This window comes from Durio zibethinus, chromosome 6 (assembly GCF_047325235.1).
Source record: "Durio zibethinus cultivar Kanyao isolate XHJ-2024 chromosome 6, ASM4732523v1, whole genome shotgun sequence".
Classification (NCBI taxonomy): domain Eukaryota; kingdom Viridiplantae; phylum Streptophyta; class Magnoliopsida; order Malvales; family Malvaceae; genus Durio; species Durio zibethinus.
Window position 1 is genome coordinate 3,469,981 of NC_143167.1, and position 23,738 is coordinate 3,493,718.

Genomic DNA, 23,738 nt, shown 5'->3' on the forward strand with positions numbered 1-23,738 from the left:
ATTGATATAACTTGTACCTTTCATACAAAATTGTGTGTGCCTTAAATTGATTAATCCTTATTTTGAAAAGAAAGAGAAATCTTAGAATACAATTTTGCTTGATTTATTTTATGATAACATATCTTTAACAATTGGTATCTGAAACAATTGAAATAAACTTGTATGCATATGCTTGAATTTATGCTTAATTGCTATTGATGTTTTATGTTCTAAGCACATCTTATGATAACATGACTTATCAGTAGGTTGCATATCATTTATTATCTTTTTGCTCATAAATTTCATATGGTTAGGTTGAATGATTGATTCTGTGCTATAACATTTTAATTAGATATACTTATGATTTTATGGTAATATACATGTATGTGAATTTCATTGTGCATATTACACTTGATTATATGCATTCAAAATACTCTTGATATTGTTGGTATCAAGCATTTTGTCCCATATATTGAATTGATCTTTCTTTCTTTAACAATGACAAGAAAATGGAGAGTTTATAAATATTTCTTCTTGTATGTTTATAGCAATTGGTATAGAAGCTTTAACATTTAGTATAAAAAGGTTAAACAAAAAGGGAGAGAAATGTTTCATGAATATAGTTGCTAATACCTTCTTTTTGTGTTTATTTACTCATGCCTTTTTACTATGACAAAAAGGGAGAGAAATATCATATAGACAAATTTGCTTGTACTTAACATGCATATGTTTGATTGTACTTATTTTATATATTTGACTAAAATATGTTTGATGAGTTATACTGAATTAGGGTGCAATAATTGAGATGGAGTTTTGCCTTACAAAATTTAAAAAGAGTTGTTTAAAATATTTTTCAAAATCTTACATGTCTTAAAGAAAGTTTCTTATCAAGCAAATTTAACTTTAAGTTTTTTCATATAAAAAAAAAGAGAGATTGTTAACTTGAATTGATCCTTATTTTGAAATGACAAAACATTAAGCTAAATAAGCTTGATTAAGATTATGAAAAAGATTTATTTAGTATATATTCTTAAGTTTTATATTTTGGTATTAAATAATATGATTTTCAAAGTTTAAAGAAACCTTTCTTTATATTTTCTTATTTTTCAAATCAAACTATCTTTATACATTATTTATTTGAGCTTAAATGAAAGACTAATTGTTGTTTTTAAAGTAAACTTATTCATTTTGGACACAATACAATTTTGATAATATTGGTTTTACGAAATAGATTAACTTAAGAAAGTTATTTTATAAGAACAAAGTTTTTCAACATTGAACTTGTTTTATTTTTCTATATTAATTCATAGAGTTTTAATATTTGAATTTTATATGGTTGGAAAGCTCTTTGAATATACTTTCTAATTGATCAAACAAAATCAAAATTCAATTTTTTTAAGAAAAGATTTTGAATTTTTACTACACTTTGCAGTTGTCTAAAAACTGTATAATGGGTAGTTTTGAAAATTCACTATAATTCGTATACAATGAATTAGGTGATGAATTTTATATGGATAGAAAGCTTTTTAAGTTTAGTTTCTAAATATTCAAATAGTTTTTGATTTAGAATTGTGTAACTCAAAATATAATCAAATTAGTAAATAGAGTACAAAACCAAAAACAATCACCCAACTTAATTAAATTGATCCCCTGGCTAAACCAATCGATCCCTTCCTTGTATGGATCAATTGGTTCAAGGTTTTAAAGACAAGATCGATCCCTTTATGAAGGGATTGATTGGTTTTTTACACAAAATGAAAACTTTGCTCCAAACCTTAAAAAGGAATCGATCACCCAAACTAGGAGATCAATGACCTGAAAAAAGGATCAATTGGTACTAAATATGGATTGATTGATTGTGCCTTTTCATGCGCGAAATTGCTTCAATTTTAAGTAACCAATCAATCCCCTCATAAGAAGGGATTGATCCCCTATGTCTAGAAAATCTCTAACAACTAGTTTTTTTAAGCTTCAATGCTTTTTTTCAACTCCAAACCATCTGTAGTGACTAGTTCTTCAATTCCTCTATAAATTGGATATTCCAACACACCAAGAAGGTTGATAAACCAAGAGAGTAAGAACCAACAAGTTATATTTTCATTTTTTTCATAAAATCAAGAGTTGTTAGAGATTAAAATCCATATCTTTTGTATTTGTTGTATCCAAGCTATATTGTGTTGTTCATTCATCAAATTTCTTTATATTTCATTAGGCAAACACTCAACCTTGCAAGGTATTTTAGTTTGCAAAATCATTTGGGTTATCTTATAAGCAAAAGGTAAAGTATCTTCTTAATATTATAAGGGTAAAAGTTACTATATAATCCTTAAAAAAAATAGAGATTTAGTACAATATAGGTTTATATCTTATAAGAGTTTTTCTTCAATTAGTGGATTGAAATCTTGGTATGGACAATCAAGAAGAGAAGACACAGGTACCTTATGAAAAATGACCGAACCTCTATAAAACTTTGTATTTGATTTCTCTATCTCTATCTCTTTATTTCCATTATTGATTATATTTACTTCTAGATATATCAATTATTGTCATTTGCATCATATTGTGATATTAATTTTAATTTTTCATTTAATTATTTTCAAATCATTATTTGAGAATAACTTGGAGAAATTCAATTCACCCCCACTTGATCACTATCTCACATAAAAAGCTAACATGGATCAAAATGAACCGTTTCCAAAATGAATTATCTGTGGACCAATCAAAATGGCCTCACTAAAAAAAAAAAAGAAAAAACCTTTCATTAGTTTTTTTAATAAATATTAATTTTTAAAATTTTTATTTTTATTTTATAATTAATTTGATTGAAAAAGATATTACATACAAGAATTCATTTTTTTTAAAGCTAGGCTTTAAAACTATGTAATATATACAAAATGTATTAAAAATGTAAGTAGATTTACATTTTTCTTAGTTAATGTATATGATCCTTTACAATTTTTGTCTATAATAATACTATAAATTGTAGGATATATATATATAATATGCATACAAAAATATTTTAGATTAAAGTCAAAATTGATGGAATAGCAAACATGAATTAGGTTCAATATATTTAAGAAGAAAATTTACCATAGAATTATTTGAATCATTCATCAATTGCTTAATAAATTAAGCAGTTTTTATATCTTCATTCTACATTTCAACACCTAAAATCTTTGTTGTAAGATATTGAAGTATCTTTTGACTTTTTTCTAGTAACAAAAATGCTTGTTAAAAACATGAACTTTAAAACTATAAGATAAAGTCAATTATAATGCAATCATCTAGACAAAGCTTATAACCAATGACAACAACCCATTTATCTTTTTAATAATAAAAAATAATAATAATACCAAGTGTTAGAATGATCAAAAGTGATGACATAATGATAATAATAATAATAATAATAATAATAATAAACAAGAAAAGAGAAAAGAAAGAAAAGATCATATACCTAAATGAAACCTTTGAAGTTAATCTAAAGCACCAATGAAAAAGGTCCAAATCTGGCAATCTAATTTCTTAAATGAAGCCTTTATAATAAAACCTAAAGCACTAATGAAAAAAACCAAAGTCTAACAGCCTAATCTCTAATTCAAGCTAGGAGGATCCGAGTCGGGCCTAGGTTGACTAGCAGTTCGAATCACGCAACCCATCTTTTTTTATTTTTTTTTTGAATTTTTTTCACAATCCTAAGTTAACTGAACTCTCATCCCCCAATTCTTCTTTTTTTTTTAAATCTTTCCCTTTTGACTTTTCAAACTTTTTTTCTCTTTTTTTTTTCTTTTTTCTATCCGAATAGCTCCCTCTTTTTCTTCTTAACCCAAGCAAAGTTCCCTTTTTTTTTTTTTCAGTCACACCAACTATTAGCCGACAACCATATCTTCTTTGTCCCTTTTTTTTTTCTTTTTTTTTTAGTTCAGCATTACTACTCATTTTCCCTATACGTCAGTTTGACGATTTTTTTAGTTTGACGATTTTTTTAGTTTGGTTCTTCTTTTTTTTTTTTTTTCTATTTTCTTCTTTCCTTTTTCTTTTCCTCTGCCTCCACCACTTAAGCTACTTTTCTTCTCCTTTTTTTTTATTGTAGCCAAATGGTGCCCAAGGAATCACCAAACAAGATTTTTTTTTTTTGAAATTTTTTCTGTTGGTAAGGACTATGGCTTTTGTTTTACGTTTTTTTTATTTTTTTATGATTTTTGAAACAGAAGATGAAAGAGATTTTTTTTTTGTTTGAGGTGTTGTTAGTGGCTTTATGCTATTAGTTTGGTTAGAGCATGGGGTAGTGGGAGGCAATGAAGGTGGAAGGTGGCTTGAGAGTGAATGCAAAGTGGGGATGGTTGGTCAATAGTGTGGGTGCTTGGGTATTGGTGAAGGCAAGGTCTCAATATTAAAGATGAATGAGTGGTTAAACAAGACTTGGTTGAAATAGTTTGGGCTTTCGGGTGTTGGTAGTTGTTTGGCTTAGTGATAGGGCGATGGTGGTGACACTTTTAACAGTTTGGCATAAGGCAAAATAAGAATGAGTATTTTGATTTTGCTTACTGTTATCTATACATCTCAAGGGGAGGCTCCAGTATGGGATTTGATTTTGAAGGTTTTTAGTGCTCGGTTGATGTCCATAAAAGTTATGCTAATGACTTGTGTGGTGGTATTAGACTTAGCAATGGTAGTTTGAATATGGTGGTCTTGGGTTGGGATTTAGTTTAATGTTGGTGGTTTTTTTTTTTTTTTGCTAGACATTGAAGGTTAAGGATGATGAGTGCTGAAAAATCCCTATTTTATTGTAATGGTTCTCTTCTTTTTGAAACCCAATTCTTCCACCAAAATTTAATGGCTTTGTAATGGTTTTTTAAACGGATATGACAGAAGTGCAGAAATGACTACTGATTTTTTAAGACCAAAAATCCTCTGCCTTTTAGGATATAAGTCTTTGATAAAAATATGCTAGAGGTCAGTACATAAAAATGAGGCTAACAATAAAAAAACTGAAAATGATGAGTGATAAAGTTGGGAGAAAAAAAGTTAATGAATTTGTGCTAGAGTTAGATAAAGCACAAAGTGAAAAATGAAAAGCTGAAAATCATGCAACAATTTGGATTCAACGGGTGTGGAATGAAGAAAAGGCTTATGGCAATATTGGCTTTTCCTTTAATTGAATTTGGGCATCCATTAGGCTTTGAAACCTTAAGCCCAAATCGTTTAACTATAATTCAAAATTGGTTTCAAGCCTAAATAAAATAAATCCCCAAGGAAAATTAATCATAAGATAAAGCGCATCAAAGCTTAATATGAAATTTTGATTAAAATGTGCGACTAGGTTGAAAAATCAATCGAAATTCATTCATCTCGGATAAAATTGGGTGTCTATAGAGAGTAGAAATATTGATGCTTTAAAAATGTATACAAAATGTATTAAGAACATAAGTTGGTTTACATCCTGTTTTTGGCTAATGTATATGACCTTTTACAATTTTTGTCTATAATAGTGCTATTTTGAGATATATATATATATATATATATATATATATATATATACAATATGTGTATAAAACTTTTTTAGATTAAAGTCAAGATTGATGGAATAGCAAACAAGAATTAGGTTCAATATGTTTAAGAAGAAAAGTTACAATAGAATTTTTTGAATCATTCGTCAATTGTTTAATAAATTAAGCAATCCATTCATTCTGCATTTCAACACCTAAAATCTTTGCTACAACACATTGAAGTGTTTTTTGACATTTATCTCATAACAAAAATGCTTGTTAAAAATAAACTTTAAAACTATAAGACAAAGTTAATTATAATACAATCGTCTAGACAAAACTTATAGCCAATGACAACAAACCATTTATCTTTTTAACAATAAAATCAATTCAACAATTTTTATCTTTAAGGTTGGAGTCTTAGTCAACCAAATTCATTATAATTGTATTAACAACAAAGTCAATTCAATAATTTTTATATTTAAAACATTCAGAGATTCAATGTGATAAAATTTTTATCTTGTCATGAAATATCTAAACTCATTTAGATGGCATTAATAATTACCCTTAAGAAACAAAAACAATTAATAAAAAAATGCATAAATAACATATGCTTGAAAATGAAAAATAACTAAATATATTGAAAAATTTACTTTTAAAGGTCATAAAAAGTGTAGAAAAGAAAGTCAACTTATAAATCAAATTTGGCAAAAAAAAAAAAAGCATAAATAATTAATAAAAAATGCAAAATCTCACTTTACCAAATTCAACCAAAAAAAATTTTTTTTTGTAATTCAACCAATAATCGATTCTAATAACTAATAATTTTAAGAATGATAATGGAAAAAAAAAACTCATAACCTTATTTAACATTTGAGTAAGTTTAATATATCAAATTTAAGCTGTTTACATACTTAGAAAAGAGAGAGCAAAGAACTTAGTTTAAAATTTTCAAGGCATAAAGAATGTTTAAAAAAACTTAAATCACAAAAATTTTCGACAAGCGAAATGAGTGAAAATTGTTATAATATTTAAGCAAAATTAATATCACGACCTAAGCTATCATGTGCATAAATAAGGAACAACTACAAATGCTTGAGAATTTACACTTAATAGTCATTAAAAGTTCCAAAAAGCGATAAATTCATCCAAATTTAATAACAAATCAAGCAAGACAGCATAGTTCTACCCATGAGATAAATTTGACATAAAAAATTTAAACTATCTACATACTTAAATAAGTAAAAACTGAACAAATTTAAAAGTTTGCCCACTCTAAGCATTGAAAATACTAAAAATATCTAAAATCACCATTTTTTTTTTTTGACAAACCATAAAAGGCAGCCTAGTTCTAAAATTTAAACAAGTTTAACATCATAAATTTAAGTAATCTATGTTCCTAAATGAGCAACAAACAATTCCGGAAAGTTGATCCTGCTTGTTATGGTTGCCATCGTTTTGAAATGGAGACTCCTTTGAAATATTGGTGTTTCTTTTTTCTTTGCTACGTGAAACAGTAGAGATTCGTTTTTAAGAGGAAGTATTGTCGATAAATTTTTGTATGCTATTTTTTTTCCTACCAAAACCAACAAACTCTTTCCGGAAAAGTTAAATATGCTAGAAATATAACTCATTCTTGCCACAGAAAAGCATTACATTATATAATAGAGAAGTAATAACGAAATGGTATAGTTTTCAAAGCATCAGAAACCAACAAAAGTAGTTACTCAGAAACCACATCTAACTTGTTAAGTAACTGATAACCAAGCCTAACAGTGAATAAGAGAACAGAGTAAAGGGCAGTACTATAACCACTTTCACTAAACCAAACAGGAAAAAGCCACTGTGAATTTCCTAGTGAAGCATTCATATCTTTAGATACGTTAGCAGCCAGGCATCCAAAAAGTTTATAACCAAAATGGATGATGATTCAGAGAACAGCACGTCATCATCAGAACAAGTCTGAGATAGCCCTAACTCTAAAGTTTAAATATACTTAAAAAGGGTTTCAGATCAGTTGCTGGTAAAACCAAAAGCCTATAGTAAACATGGTCAAAAGGTCTCAGCAGAAGAACATAGAATCGGAGACATTCTTGTTCAACCACGGCAGCTGCGGAACAGGTATGGCTCCAGGAGCAGTCACCCCACCATGGCTTGAGGATGTCTCAGGAGCCTCATCAAACTTCAGGAAAGTCCCCAACTGCGAAGCTGCCAAATGCGCATACCAAATAGGAGCGACTGCAATCCAAAGATTAGAAACAAACACCTTTAAGAAATAGAAATACAGAATCAAGCAAAAAACGACAAACTATTATATGGAGATAAAGTGGGAAAATAATTAGGTAAACCAAATGAATTTGGCATTTGAGAAAAAGCATATCACAAACACTAGGGAAGCATCTCAACCAGAATACTTACCTACAGATATGGCAGTGGTAATTCTTTGATTCCTGCATTAGAAAGAGATTACAAGGAATGCAACCGTGATTACAACTTAAAACATTTGTGAAGTAATTACAACACATGATTATACGCTTACGTATATGATAGAGAATGGACAAGTTCTTGCAGTTCGTCAGCTGAAAATCCGATTTCATCTAAGAGAACATGATAATGGGTAGGCCTTGTGGTTCCCTGAACAGCAAATACAAATTATACAAACAAACCAACGTTACAATAAAAGATGAAGGGCTATACCCATAAGACACAGCAAAAGCGTCGAGCACAACTTGGATGAGGAAACCAACCACCGTAAGAGGAACTTCAATTTCAGTCGTGCATTTTCTTTCACAACAAAACATGCATGACAGCCTTAAAATACAAACAATGAATTCTGGATAGAGAAGGCAAGTACAAATGTAGTTGGCAATATCTTGACCAATTAAGTGAGACAAAATTGCAAAATCAACAACCATTAATCAACTGAAACAAAATTCTAGAAAAACTTACAATCATTCCGGCATGTGCACATAGATAAAAGTCATTGTTCTGTGGATGACAAACTGTGTTGTCTATCACGGTTCCTGCAAAACAATAAAAAAAGGATCGATTTTAACAACTATAACAGAGGTACCAGATGACATGCATCAAATAATGAGTGAGCCTCACCAGGCAGAACATTATCAGGAGATCCCTGCTGGAAAAACCTTGTACGATGATTTTTTTGTGCTACGATGACCACAAACCTGGGGTTCCAATTCTCATCAAGATTCTTGCAAGCCTATAAAGTAGAAACGTTAACGAGAGATGTTTTATCCCAAGCACTATCATCTTAATGACTGATTTATAACTAGCACAATTTTCGTACTTATTTTGCATGAATAACTCAAATAGAAATGTACAATTTTCAGTTCCCATGATTGAAAGTCACTACTACATACCTCAACAATTTGTTCCAGTTCAATGTTCAAAACTTGATTGAACTGTGACTCACTGACCCCGTCCCTGAGTGGAACCAAGAATAATGAGCAAGTAAGCATGCATAAGCATCTCAATAAAAGGTAAAAGAAACATCAGCGCAATAACCACAAACTAGCTTACAAGAAGTATGTAAAGAGATATGATGGTTCATAAGAAGATAAAACAAAATTTGAAAAAGAAAATTGTCAAAAAAGGACATAAATGATGTAAAGATTAACCAAGTACCATAAAACCTGCAATAGAATGATAAAAATTCACAGCATTGTAACATAAAAAAAAAGTTTTGCATAGCAGGTATTAATTACATTCATAGAACCCAACTATACAAAACAGAAATGTAAATGTTAGTTAGGGCTTTTGGGGTGTGGGGGGGGGGGGGGGGGGGATTCACAACATTTTAAGTCATATAGCCAGAGCAGAAAATGAGAATAATGGAAGAGGCTAAAAAATGAGAATGTTCTGAAGCATTTTAGACAGCAGGCAGAAAGGAACATGCTAGTTTGATTAAAAGTTTAAAGGACAACTTGTACATTCCGTAAGCAGCATGAAGAGACTGAGCAGATCAAATATACTTGAATATCAAGACAGCATTTCACATGTAAAACAGATGATTTAACAGAATAAATACACCCATTACTTAGAAGTTAGAAATCAATACAAATAGAGTTTGCAAAGCAGAGACGAAGCTGTGGCAATTAAGAAGCAGGAAAACCAAATTTTGCATCCCTGAGTTCCCTAAAAATGTATGATTTAGAATATTTTTGTTATATAGAATGAACGTGAGAAACAGCAAAATGTAAAATAAGAAACCTGAATATGATGATTTGAAGAGGCTTCTGTCGTGAGCTTCTAAAAAAGTCAAAGACAGCCTCCCTGATGTCAAAGAAAATACATTAGGTACACAAACTCGAAACATTATATTCCCAAAAATTAAAATACTACAGACATAAATGATTACCAGCAGAATAACATATTACACAACTTTCTTATTACAACCCACCGCCATTGACGCCCCAAGCAAGAAGAGAGAAACAATAATGAGGATATAAAAAATAAATTTTCAACAAATAACTTGTCCCTTTTATTGGCCAATACTTGTCCCCTCTTTAGTCAAATAACTTTAAGATTGAAACGTACCTCATAACACCTCCATCCACCCGGTCAGACACTCGTTTGAATAGTGAATCTATCATTTCAACCCGGGGTGACTGTGTCCGGACAGATGCCCTATAGCGGTAAATGGAGGGCCACTGCCTGGAGTTAACCACCTACAATTAAATACAGTTAAAAAATCTCACAAATTTTGAAGTATATGTTGGGATTTGCCTTGAATCTCAGAATCCCACATCGAAAGTTAAGTAAGTTTGAATTTGTCTTGTATCCCACATCGGGAGTTTAGTAAAGGTATAAAGGGTTTCACCCCTATAAATAAGATGTTTTGGTTTTAGTTTAAAAACCCCATAGAGTTAGACACCAAGAGAATAGCTAAGTGAGTAGGCTATTAAAGGGTGTAATTGGGTTTTGGGTTAAGTTTTGAGTAAGGAGTTTTAGGAGACTTTTCTCATTCTAAAAGTCTCACAATTGTAAAGATTTATTTGATAGTGGATTAAGTTGGAGTAGGCCATTTTGAGTTGGGCCGAACCAAATATATTTGTGTGTTCTTATTCTTGATTTGAGCTTGTTATTTTGTGTGTGGTTGCTGCGATTGTTGTTTTTCCCAACAAGTGGTATCAGAGCTGTGGTATTCCCCAACAAGTGGTATCAGAGCGAGGTTCCAGGTTCGAGGTTCTAGGTTCGTGGGTCCAAGAGATCGTGAAGCAGTGTTTGAAGATGTCTGAAGAAGGTATGTCTGGTATGTCTATGCCTAAGTTTGAGATTCCGTTATTTGATGGAAAGAGTAATTTTATGTTATGGCAAAGTACGATTCAAGATCTGTTAGTACAACAAGGATTGGATCAGGCATTGGAGAGTAGTAAGCCTGAAGGAATGTCTGATGCTAATTGGAATAGGATTCAGAAGAAGACTGTTAGTACTATTAGATTGGCGCTAGCTCCAGAGGTAAAATACAGTGTGTTGACTGAGAGTACTCCAAAGAGTTTGTGGGATAAGCTTGAAGGTATTTATGCTTCGAAGTCATTGACTAATAGATTATGTTTGAAGATGGATCTGTATTCTCTAAAGATGGAAGAAGGTATGAGTCTTCATAATCACTTGAATGAGTTTAATAGATTGGTTTCTCAATTGTTAGCGATTTCTGTTGATGAGTTAAAAGATGAAGAGAAGGCTTTAATTTTACTGTCATCTTTGCCCAAGTCTTATAGGCCTTTAGTTCAGACTGTGTTGGTAGGCAGGTCTACTTTGAAGTTGGATGATGTGACTGCCCTGTTGCGTGAGAATGAAAGGTTTATGGGAGCTCAGAACTCATCACCTGGGGGGAGTACACTAGCTGTAGAGGGTTTTGATCGAGGGAGGACTCAAAAGAGGATTGATGGATCAAGATGGAGATCCAAGTCAAGAGACAGAGATTACAGTGATGTAGAATGTTATTATTGTGGTAAGAAGGGACATATCCAAGTGCGCTGTAGAAAGCTGAGAAGTGATATGGTTGCTTTCAAAAGGGCGAATGATGAGAAGAAATCAGATGAAGAAAAGAGTGATACTGCTGCTGTTTTGTCTGATAATGATGATGTTGTTTTGACAACTTGTGTGGATGAGACCCAGACTTTGAAAAGTGATAAAGGTTGGGTTTTAGATTCAGCTGCTACAGTTCATGTTTGCAATGATAGGAGCTGCTTTGTGGAGTTGAATGAGAATGAAAAGTATGGGGATATTGTGGTTGCTAACAAAGAAAATGTGCAGATTCAAGGCATTGGGAGTGTTCGCCTTAAATCTCACAATGGTGTTATTAGGACACTTCGTCATGTAAGGTATGTACCAAATTGTCACTACAATTTGATTGCTTTGGGTGAGTTAGCTTCTCGAGGGTACATATATTATGGTAGTAATGATTGGTTGAAAGTGTACAAGAATGGTAGTGTGATTCTACAAGGGAATAGGGTCAATCACTTGTACATGTTTGATGGAGGCTCAGTTGCTGGAATGCCTGTGATGAAAGAAAAGAAGAAAGGTAAGCATGTTAGCTTTGCAGATACTGTTGAAGTGTTTGGAGATTCAAGTCAAGGGAGGATTTGTTGGGATTTGCCTTGAATCTCAGAATCCCACATCGAAAGTTAAGTAAGTTTGAATTTGTCTTGTATCCCACATCGGGAGTTTAGTAAAGGTATAAAGGGTTTCACCCCTATAAATAAGATGTTTTGGTTTTAGTTTAAAAACCCCATAGAGTTAGACACCAAGAGAATAGCTAAGTGAGTAGGCTATTAAAGGGTGTAATTGGGTTTTGGGTTAAGTTTTGAGTAAGGAGTTTTAGGAGACTTTTCTCATTCTAAAAGTCTCACAATTGTAAAGATTTATTTGATAGTGGATTAAGTTGGAGTAGGCCATTTTGAGTTGGGCCGAACCAAATATATTTGTGTGTTCTTATTCTTGATTTGAGCTTGTTATTTTGTGTGTGGTTGCTGCGCGTGTGTATTGTTGTTTTTCCCAACAGTATAGACAGACTGCCAAATCACATCTCTATAACTGCTTGCAATTTATGGAAACTCAAGAAACCCAATGATAAGGAATAAGATCATCCCTACCGCAGCTATTGACGGGACATCAGACTGCCCAGGAGAGCCATGTGACACATCCATACCAAGGATCATGGTTGGAACCCTTGAAACAACAGGGATCATAGAACTTGGAGTTGGAACCCTTGAAACAACAGGGAAGGGACGTGGTTGTTGGATTGTTAACATTGAATTCAGTCCTCAAAGCTGCGAGCAGATTATGATATTAGCAGGTTTAATTATAAATAGAACAATAACCTTAATGGTTTAACTACAGAAGATTAGAACTGCAACCAGAGGAATGGCTTAAGTTAAAAAAAAAAGAAAAAAGAAATCGTTGGACAGAAGCAGACCTTTGCATTAATCTTGAGAAGCAGATTCGTAAGGTACTGATCAGTGAACTTAGTTGGAGCCATACACTGAGTGACTATGCCAGAGTCGGCAAGATTCTTTCGCTTCCATGGACCTTAGAAAATTCGTTGAACTTACTACGTAAGCAAAAGACTTCCAGGAAAACACGCATAGACAATGTATGAACAGATGAGTTTGTGCACACCATAAAGATCAGAATTTTTCCTGTTAGGCAGCACACAAAGAAGGAACCGTGGAGAGACATTACTTTCAGATTTCATCTCATCAAACATCTTATCCACTCTACCCACAGGAGAGAGACGTCCGTTCTCATTCTTCTCTGTGTACACACCAAATGGTCTATCTACATGCTGAAAAAGAGACATGGAAAAGAACGTAAGCCAACAAGTTGAATTCTATAACTTTGTATGTGCTGATTGACAATACCAATACAACCAAAACAAAAATTAGACAACAAACTTACCATTCCTTTCATTTCTCCGCATCTCATCAGATCCAACACAAGTCGACTTACATCACAACGTGGCCAGAAGTTAACAACACCCCAACTTTCAATCCTAGTTGGCTCCACAAATCTCTATGAAAGCATAACTGAACTGTTGAGAAACAAGAGATGAAACATATATAAGATAGAAGGCTGCAAAAGCAAAGAAGCTATAGACCTTATTGTTGAAATTCCATCGCCCATTCTTAGGCGCGAAAGCTTTACCATCGCCCGCTATTATCTGTCATCAAAAGATAACTCAATTAGCATGTACATCGAAAAGAAGGATCATTAAATTAACCCTCAACAACCAGCATACACGTTCCGTATATCAAAGAAAGAAACAAAATTCATCATTAACCTACCCCCGGAGGAGGCAGAATACGGCCTTCCACTTGGGTGAAATTAGAGCTGATAGAAACACCACATGAACGCAGCACTGGCTCAGCACCATAATTACTGTTATGTAAAGCCTGCACAAAAATATGCAACACTCATAAGTTATAGAACAAGTGAAATGCTGAGAGTCAGAAGTTTATAATAGACCTACAATAGACAAGAGCCTCATTCTTTCTTGAGGCTTCTGCCTTGATTTTTCGACCAGCGAAGCTCTTTGGAAAGTGGATAGCGCTTTTGTGTAGCGTTGCAACGACACCAAAGTGCACAGCTATGGCATTGCAACAGGTGCACAACAAATCATAGACAAGAATTAGTTGCTAAGCATATATCATGTAACAAAACAAAGCCACAATGCACTCATTCACCTCCAAAGGAATATATGTTGGCCGCTTTGGCTTGCCAACATTAATGCATGGCAAATCTGCAGAATAAGCCAACTGTATCTTGCGATGGGTGACAAAATATTCATAAACAGTAATCTCCACGGTCTCTGCTTCACCATTCTCATTCTTCATACTTTTCTGCTTCCATGAGAACCTGCATCATGGACACAGCACACAACAAATAAGAAACAATAACTTTAAACTGAAGTATTACACAACAGGCAAGTAGGAAAAGCTCAAAGTTAAATAGTAGCCAATTTAGCACCAATCAAAGAAAAAGCACTATTGTGAGACCGGGAAATCATACATCTGATCTTTGCAGAAAAGGTCACTCAATCCGGTAATCTTGTACTCCAGATTGGATGGTCTGACTTCTACCCTCAGATTTTTAAGCACTCGTTTAGCCTATTCAGGGTTTCAAGCAATTGCGGTTTAGTAATTAATAATTGATGCAAAGAACTCAAATTCGCTTGGCAAAAAAATGTAGTTATTGATAACCTTGCTCCAGTCCAGGTACTGAGGATCTCTCATATTCTGATTCTCAAGTAAAAAATCCAATACTGGACCAGGTTGAAATATCACTGTAGTTGATACGTCTGAAACACAAAGAGAAATAGTAATTATACAAACAATACAAAGCACACAAATGCGTAAGTGCTGCGAGATGAGGTTCCAACCAATATTCAGGGAAAGGCCTCCTTGAGTAGCTCTGAAACTTGAATGAAATCCCCTGCATCCTAGGACACCACGGCCAATGTTTGTATAATTATTTTCATCATCTTGGAAAAAAGACTGGCGAACAAGTAGGCATCCCCTATGTAAGTGAACGTAATGTCAGAATAAATATAATATCCGGGATCAAAACCTAAAAGTGGAGAAAAGAATACTCAGGCACATATTTTAACTCACCGTTTTGCAGCATGCTGCCGTAAAATGATATCCAGCACCCTCAGGGCTTCTTGTGAGTTTCCTGATTCCTGTCCACGCAGAGCATTTTGAATGGCTTGCATGGGAATCTTTGCGGCAAAGCTAATCTCCACGTTAAATGTCTTTGGCGGGTGCATACGTCCTAATATCTTCCTTTCACGCTCTTTTTGGCTTTCATTGCCATCAGGGCTTGCACTCCTATTGTTTCCATACATACTTAAAAAATTAGAAACAATGAATGGGAGCAGTGTAAATACTGCAAATCAATCTAAAGTGCACGTCAACCTGTCGGATGTAACATCCTCAAGCACAACAGGAAACTCAAGCTTGGTACTTGGGAGAGGACCAACAGTAAATAAACTCTTCTCCCCATCATACGCAAAGTCCTTTCCAGCCAACTCACTGCTGTAGGTCTCATGCAACTTATCCATCACCTTTCTTCCAACACCCTTCCCAACCACTGGGCGACCATCTTCATAAGAAAGAGAAACCTGTTGAACCAAATTGCAAAAGAAGAAGAAACTTGCATCAATAATTTCTATTTACCAATGAGAAAAAAAGATAAGCAGAGCGAAGTAAGCAATTACATACACTGTAGTGGAAGAAATGCCCATCAACAGTTCCAACATTCACTTTGAAGTGATTTGTGAGAATAGATATCTTCTGCCCTTTAGATCCAAGACCTTTCCTGGCCATTGGGACACGTAAAACCTTCTTTGCAGGTTCACATTCTGCTTTGATTGGTGCCACATTGGGAGGCAGAGGCGGGGGAGGAGGAAGAGAGCCCGTTGCCCCGCTTCCCTCTTTCTCAGACGAGTCCATTTCCTAACCAAGAAAATTTTTCTTACGTGAAAGAAAATAAAAATACTAGTAAGCATTTAAGATTAGCTACAACAGAAATTCCACAAAAAGTAGGTACGTAACAGTATCATTTCATGCAGAAAAAGATTAACTATAACCATTTCATGCAGAAAAAAGTAATTCCCACTTTTAAGTTGATAAATTAGTTATTTTCAACAAAAAAGAAAAAATTAGTAGCAATTACCCTTGACATATCACAATCTTAAAACTCGTCAATCTATACAACTTAGTATCTAGTTCTCTTAAACTATATAGTGTCTGTTTATATGGTTTTATTTTATAGGATTGTTTTTTTTTTTTTTTTTTTGTTATTTGAAATATCCTAAGAGAAATCAACAAAAATATATCCATTTCCTTTTGAGAAATATAGACATAGAGATTAAGGGAATTTAGTGAATAAATAATGATTTAAAATTTAGATTGTGGATTTTTGTATTTGTGTCATTTAAATTTAATGTATTAATATTATATTTTATACGAAAATTACGTGCCATAATTAATATAGATGATAAAATATAAAATATATATTTTTAATTTTGTTAAATACATATATATATAATTATTATTAAAATTATAAATTATATTTCTTTCATGTTTTTATTAGTATCCTATTTCGTATCCCTTTTATTCGTTTTGTGTTCGTGTTATATTTTTGCATGATGTATTCTCTTGGCAAAGTAAACAACAAAATAAAATTTTTCTAACAATATACTCAAAACGTGATTTTTTTTTTCTAGCAATATACTCGTACGCCACTAAGGAAAACAAAGTCAACATGCTCGTACGCCAAAAAAGAAACAAAGCCAAGGCACCAAAACTATATAATATTTAAAAATGAGATTTTTTTTTTCCTAACAAAATGCTTAAGAAACCACATGCATGCATATTAAAGACGTGTTTACAAAGGATACAAATATTACCTAAACATCAGAGGATCTATAGCAAAAAAAAAAAAGCGTATGTTGATGAATGCTGGAACTTACACAAGAAAAAAAATAGAGAGATAAGCACAAAGGAAAAAAAAAAAAAGAAAAAGAAAAAGAAACCCTTAGAGTACAAAAAAAAAAAAGGGAACCTTTAAGAATATGAGCTTGAACCAGAGGCACTAATGCTGCTATGCACTAAAACGGTTAACATGAAGAGGCAAAAAGGTGCTGTTTTTAGCATAAAAGTCAAAACTTTAACCAAATATATTGCATCATTTAAGGGATAGAACGAAAAAATACCAAAACGTAAATACCTTTAGCACATCAAGAGACAGTAAAAGACTATAACTGCAGAGAAAGAGTAAATGAAGCGACAAAAAACTTTTAAACGGAGTTAAAAATCCCAACTGAAGCAAAAATGTAACAACTTTCTAAATGGCTTGATTACAAGATGACAAAAAAGAAACCTTTTTTACTATAAAAGAACTGAATAATAAAATAAAATAACAAAGGTTACGAAAGGTATACATCTCTCAAAATAGAAATGTGCTCTACACCGACGAAAAACTACAGTCCTTAAAAATAGAAAAAAAAAAAAAAAAAAAAAAACAGCTAAAAAGTTGCAAACTTGAAGTGTTTATTGAAAAAGTAGAAACAAAAAATGGAACGAAGCGCAGATGATACTCAAAAAAGAAGAAAATCCTTGAAAAAAGCCACCTACTGAAGCAGCATTGCAAACTACAACGCTTAAAATTTTTCAAAAACAGAGGACCTTTCAAAAATACATCAAAAACCCTGTAAAAAAAAGTCCAAAGAAGAAAAACACGAGACAAAAACACTGAAACCAAACAGGTTTCACAGAAAAAAAAAATACCTGAAATTTGGAGAGCAAATGAAAGATAGAAACCCTAAAACTCAAAAGGCACTGTCAAATACAAATCTCCTTTCTTGTTTTTTCCTCTCACACGAAAAAACTATAAACAGACTGAAATAAACCTCCAAGGACCATCCGTCTTTATCTTGCCTTAATTTATGTCCTCTGCATCGCGGCTTACACGATACGCTGCTTTACCACGTCTCCACCGTCCACTTGTCAATTTAGATTAGATGACAATAATTTTTTAAAACTTCAGGTTAATAAGAACAATATTATTAAATTAATTACTAATTTATTCATAATATGTATGAAAATTTTGTGAATGATTGAGACTTTTTTATAATTATACAAAGATTTATATTTGATGTGTTGTATAGATTTTATAAATTATTTTATTGATGACCTAAATCATATTATCTCGTCTCATTAATAATTAAATTTTTTAAAAGATATAAATTTTTATATTTATTTTAGAAATTGTTATTTATTTATTAAGAAATTGACTTCATCAAACATGGTAACGATGTATAAATTTATGTACTATCAAAACATTAAATATAAACTCATTATATAAATTTATTATATAAAAATCATACAAAATATATTTTAAAAAGCCAAATAAAACTTATAAAAAATAAAAAATTTTAACTAATACAAATTAATTTTACTGTATTATAGTCACATCATAATAATTATTTATTAAAAAATTATTAATTTCCATAATTAACATTTATATAAAGATATAAAAGTTAAAATATTTTATAAAAATTAAAATATTCAATGTGAACGATTTCTATTATCCGATATGTGCATAATTTTAAAAATTTTTAATGTATCGTCTAATAAATGAATTCTATTTTATTTGATGTATTTTTAATTTAAAAATAAATTGATTATATTTTCTTTATAATATTTATTTTAAATTACTTTCAATTAAAATTCATATTAAAAGTAATAAAACTTTTTTTCCGTTGTTAATAAATAAAATAATTTTGTATTTTTTTTTCAATTATAAATATTCAACTCTTAAAATAAATTTACTAAAAATTATACACGTTTCAACATATTAAAATATAATTTATTGGCTCTACCTTTTTAAGTTATGTATGCATGTACATTTAATATGTGGATTTTAATAATATCAATAAATGATCATATAAACTAAAATTTAATTTATCAAATCAAATCAAATCGAATTAATTTCATTATTATTGTTATTTTATTTCAAAATCTCTCCTTTTTTTTTTTGTCGAATACGTTAAAAACACATTATACATAAAACTATTTTTATTACTAAACATAAATTACTCTTAAGTTTATTTTTAATTTTATTTCATTCAATTAATTATTTCAAAATTACATATTTAAAATGTCATCAATTGCCCTCGATTTGCAACAGGTGACTATGAAAGTTTTAGTGTCATCAATGATTTTGAACGTAATGAAGGGAACGGGTCTTAAATTACACCTTTAGATCAAAGCATTGGACGGCTTTGATTTGATCGTGATAGAATGTGTGATTGCATAAGATCATACCCTTTTTTTTAATTGTTAAAAAATATGCACATTTGCAGTGCAAAAATGATTATGTCACTACTTTAATCATAGATATTCGGTTTTTGCAAAAACGATATTAATTTTTATTAATTTTTGATTTGACGATTCTAAGTTTAATTGAAATCTCAAAATCATGGTTTTGTCTGTTTAAAACAATGGGGTGTGTTGAATGATAAAAAAATTGAGTTGGGTGGAGAAGGGTAATTTGGATAAAAGGAAATGGAAAACAAAAAAAAAAAAATAGTGCGGAGATCATGTACTTACGAATATAACAATAATTTGATTATGCATGACATGTGTGAATAGATTAAGATATCTAAAATTAGATATACGAAGTAATTATATAGCTTTTTATAAGAGTAGATTTTTTATGATATTAGATTTTAAATATTTTATCAACCACTTTCAATTCAATAATTAAATTTTTTTTTTCACAAAAAAATGTTGAAACTTTTTTGTCTATCCATAAATGGTTTTATCCTAAAATAATTTTTTTTAATAGTAGTAGTAATTTAATTTTCATAAATTCTTGTTTTGGTAGACAATATTTTTCTTGTAGTTATCTTTATCAAATACAATTATCAAAATCAAAATATTTATAATTTTCAACTCTTAATTCACCATTTTTTTCTAATACTGGCAATATAAAAGTTAGACTTATAATTATAATATTAGATGTTGCATTTCTTTAAAATCGGTAAAATAAAGTGATATACGTTTAAAAATTGGTGAAAGGATTTAAATAGATTATTAGTAGCACTGTGAAAGAGATGTTTCAACAAATCCAATTAAAATAAATTAGGTGAATTGCTAATGTATATGACCCTTTGTAATTTTTGTCTATAATAATACTATAAGTTGTAGGATATATATGCAATATGCATATAAAAAATTTTTAGGCTAAGGTCAAGATTGATGGAATAGCAAACATAAATTAGGTTCAATATGTTTAAGAAGAAAAGTTATCATAGAATTATTTAAATCATTCGTCAATTGCTTAATAAATTAAGTAATTTTTATGTCCTCATTCTATATTTCAACACCTAAAATCTTTACTACAAGACATCGGAGTGTCTTTTGACACCTTTCTCGTACCCAAAATACTTGTTAAAAAAAAATGAACCTTAAAACTATAACACAAAGTTAATTATAAAGCAATCGTCTAGACAAAGCTCATAACCAATGTCAACAACCCATTGATCCTTTTAACAATAAATCAATTCAACAATTTTTATCTTTAGGGTTTGAGTCTTAGTCAATCAAATGCATTATAACTATATTAACAACAAAGTCAATTCGATAATTTTTATTATTTAAAGCATTCAGAGATTCAATGTAATAAAATTTTTATGTTATCATAAAAGATCTAAACTTATTTAGATGGCATTAATAATTATCATAAAAAAATTGAGATAATTAATAGAAAAAATACAGAAATAACACATGTTTAAAAATGAGTAATAACTGGATATGCTTGAGAATTTATCATTTAATATCGTAAAAAGTGTAGAAAAGAAAGTCAACTTATAAATCAAATTTGACAAAAAAAAAAGCATAAATATTTAATAAAAAAAATGCAAAATTTCACTTTACCAAACTCTACCAATAAAAATTTTTCTTGCAATTCAACCAATAAATGATTTTTATAACTAATAATTTTAAGAATGACAGTGAAAAAAAAAAAAAAAAACTCATATCCTTATTTAATATTTGAGTAAGTTTAATATATCAAGTTTAAGTTGTCTACATACCTAAAACTGAGAGAGCAAAGAACTTGGTTTAAAATTTTTAAGGCATAAAGAATGCTTAAAAAGACTTAAATTACAAAATATTTTGACAAACGAAGCAAACGAGAATTGTTTTAATATTTAAGCAAAATTAATATCGCAAACCTAAGCTATCAATGTGCTTAAATAAGGAATAACTGTACATGATTGAGAATTTACCTTTTATAATCATTAAAAGTTCCAAAAAACGATAAATTCACCCAAATTTAACACCAAATCAAGTAAGACAACATAGTTCTACCAATGGTATAAATTTGACATAAAACATTTAAATTATCCACACACTAAAATAAGTAAAAGCTCAACAAATTTAAAAGTTTGCTCTCTCATTGAAAATACTAAAAATATCTAAAATAACCATTTTTTTTTTTTTTGGACAAAGCATGAAAGGCAGCCTAGTGCTAATATTTAAACAAGTTTAACATCATAAATTTAAGCAATCTATGTTCCTAAAAGAGCAACAAACAATTCTGGAAAGTTGATCCTGCTTGTTATGCTTGCCATCGTTTTGAAATGGATACTCCTTTGAAATATTGGTGTTTCTTTTTTCTTTGCTACATGAAACAGTGGAGATTCGTTTTTAACAGGAAGTATTGTCTATATATTTTTGTATGCTACTTTTTTTCCTACCAAAACCAACAAACTCTTTCCTGAAAAGTTAAATAAGCTAGAAATATAACTCATTCTTGCCACAGAAAAGCATTACATTATATAATAGAGAAGTAATAACGAAATGGTATAGTTTTCTAAGCATCAGAAACCAACAAAAGTAGTTACTCAGAAGCCACATCTAACTGGTTAAGTAACTGATAACCAAGCCTAACAGTAAACAAGAGAACAGAGTAAAGGGCAGTAGTATATATACCCAAAACGAACAAACTCTTTCCTGAAAAGTTAAATAAGCTAGAAATATAACTCATTCTCGCAACTCACGTAATCGTTGACCTCTTGCCAATCGATTCTGAGTAGCTTTATCGAGATCAGAAGCAAATTGCGCAAAGGCTTCTAATTCGGTTAATTGGGCCAATTCCAATTTTGATTTACCAGCGACTTGGAAAAGCATTACATTATCTAATAGGGAAGTAATAAGGAAATGGTATAGTTTTCTAAGCATCAGAAACCAACAAAAGTAGTTACTCAGAAGCCACATCTAACTGGTTAACTGATACCCAAGCCTAACGGTAAATAAGAGAACAGAGTAAAGGGCAGTAGTATAACCACTTCTCTAAACCAAACAGGAAAAAGCCACTGTGAATTACCCAGTCAAGCATTCATATCTTTAGATACGGTGGGGGCCAAGCATCCAAAAAGTTTATAACCAAAATGGATGATGATTCAGAGAACAGCACATCATCATCAGAACAAGTCTGGGATAGCCCTACCTCTAAAGTTTAAATATACTTAAAAAGAGTTTCAGATCAGTTGGTGGTAAAACCAAAAGCCTATAGAAAGCATGGTCCGAAGGTCTCAGCAGAAGAACATAGAATCGGCGACAGTCCTGTTCAACCACGGCAGCTACCGAACAGGTGTGGCTCCAGGAGCAGTCACCCCACCACGGCTTGAGGATGTCTCAGGAGCAGTCGCCCCACTACGGCTTGAGGATGTCTCAGGAGCCTCATCAAACTTCAGGAAAGTCCCCAACTGCGAAGCTGCCAAATGCGCATACCAAATAGGAGCAAGTGCAATCCAAAGTAAGATTAGAAACAAACACCTTTAAGAAATAGAAATACAGAATCAAGCAAAAAACGACAAACTATTATATGGGATCCAAGACCTTTCCCGGCCATTGGGACACGTGAAACCTCCTTTGCAGGCTCAGATTCTGCTTTGATTGGTACCACATTGGGGGGCAGAGGCGGGGGAGGGGGAAGAGAGCCCGTTGCCCCACTTCCCTCTTTCTCAGACGAGTCCATATCCCAACCAAGAAAATTTTTCTTACGTGAAAGAAAATAAAAATACTATTAGCTACAACACAAATTCCCTAAAAAGTAGGTACGTAATAGTATCATTTCACGCAGAAAAAGATTAGCTATAACCATTTCGTGCAGAAAAAAAGTAATTCATACTTTTAACTTGATAAATTATTTATTTTCAACAAAAACGAAAAGACTAAAAGCAATTAACCTTGGCATATCACAATCTTGAAACTCATCCATCTATACAATTTTTTTTTCTGGCAATATACTCATACGCCACAAAGGGAAACAAAGTCAATATGCTCATACGCCAAAAAAGAAACAAAGTCAAGGCACCAAAACTATATAATATTTAAAAATGAGATTTTTTCTTTTCCTAACAAAATGCTTAAGAAACCACATGGATGCAAATGAAAGACGTGTTTACAAAGGATACAAATATTACCTAAAAATCAGAGGATCTGTAGCAAAAAAATAAATAAATAAAGCGTATGTCGATGAATGCTGGAACTTACACAAGAAAAAAAATAGAGAAATAAGCACAAAGGAAAAAAAAAAAAAAAGAAAAAGAAACCCTTAGAGTACCCAAAAAAAAAAAAAAAGGGAACCTTTAAGAATATGAGCTTGAACCCAGAGGCACTAATGCTGCTGTGCACTAAAATGGTTAACATGAAGAGGCAAAAAGGTGCTGTTTTT

General features: G+C 31.4%; 2 protein-coding genes and 1 pseudogene across 2 annotated transcripts; all 3 read right to left on the minus strand.

Annotated features, from left to right (window-relative positions):
- Positions 1-7,149: 7,149 nt before the first annotated feature.
- LOC149518355 (protein argonaute 4-like) lies at positions 7,150-8,984 on the minus strand (annotated as a pseudogene).
- Positions 8,985-12,754: 3,770 nt separating this feature from the next.
- Positions 12,755-14,496, minus strand: LOC149518356 (protein argonaute 4-like). Its single transcript, XM_089761547.1, has 9 exons — positions 14,486-14,496; positions 14,174-14,345; positions 13,960-14,076; positions 13,775-13,882; positions 13,588-13,650; positions 13,389-13,502; positions 13,110-13,275; positions 12,907-13,019; positions 12,755-12,760 (listed from the first exon to the last, which is right to left on the minus strand). Exons 1-9 carry the CDS (start codon positions 14,494-14,496, stop codon positions 12,755-12,757), a joined length of 870 nt encoding a protein of 289 aa, XP_089617673.1.
- LOC149518357 (protein argonaute 4-like) lies at positions 13,884-15,940 on the minus strand. Its single transcript, XM_089763316.1, has 5 exons — positions 15,710-15,940; positions 15,398-15,609; positions 15,101-15,313; positions 14,869-15,005; positions 13,884-14,787 (listed from the first exon to the last, which is right to left on the minus strand). The coding sequence occupies exons 1-5, from the start codon at positions 15,938-15,940 to the stop codon at positions 14,624-14,626; spliced, it is 957 nt and encodes a 318-aa protein (XP_089619442.1). The 3' UTR covers positions 13,884-14,623.
- Between the last annotated feature and the right edge of the window lie 7,798 nt (positions 15,941-23,738).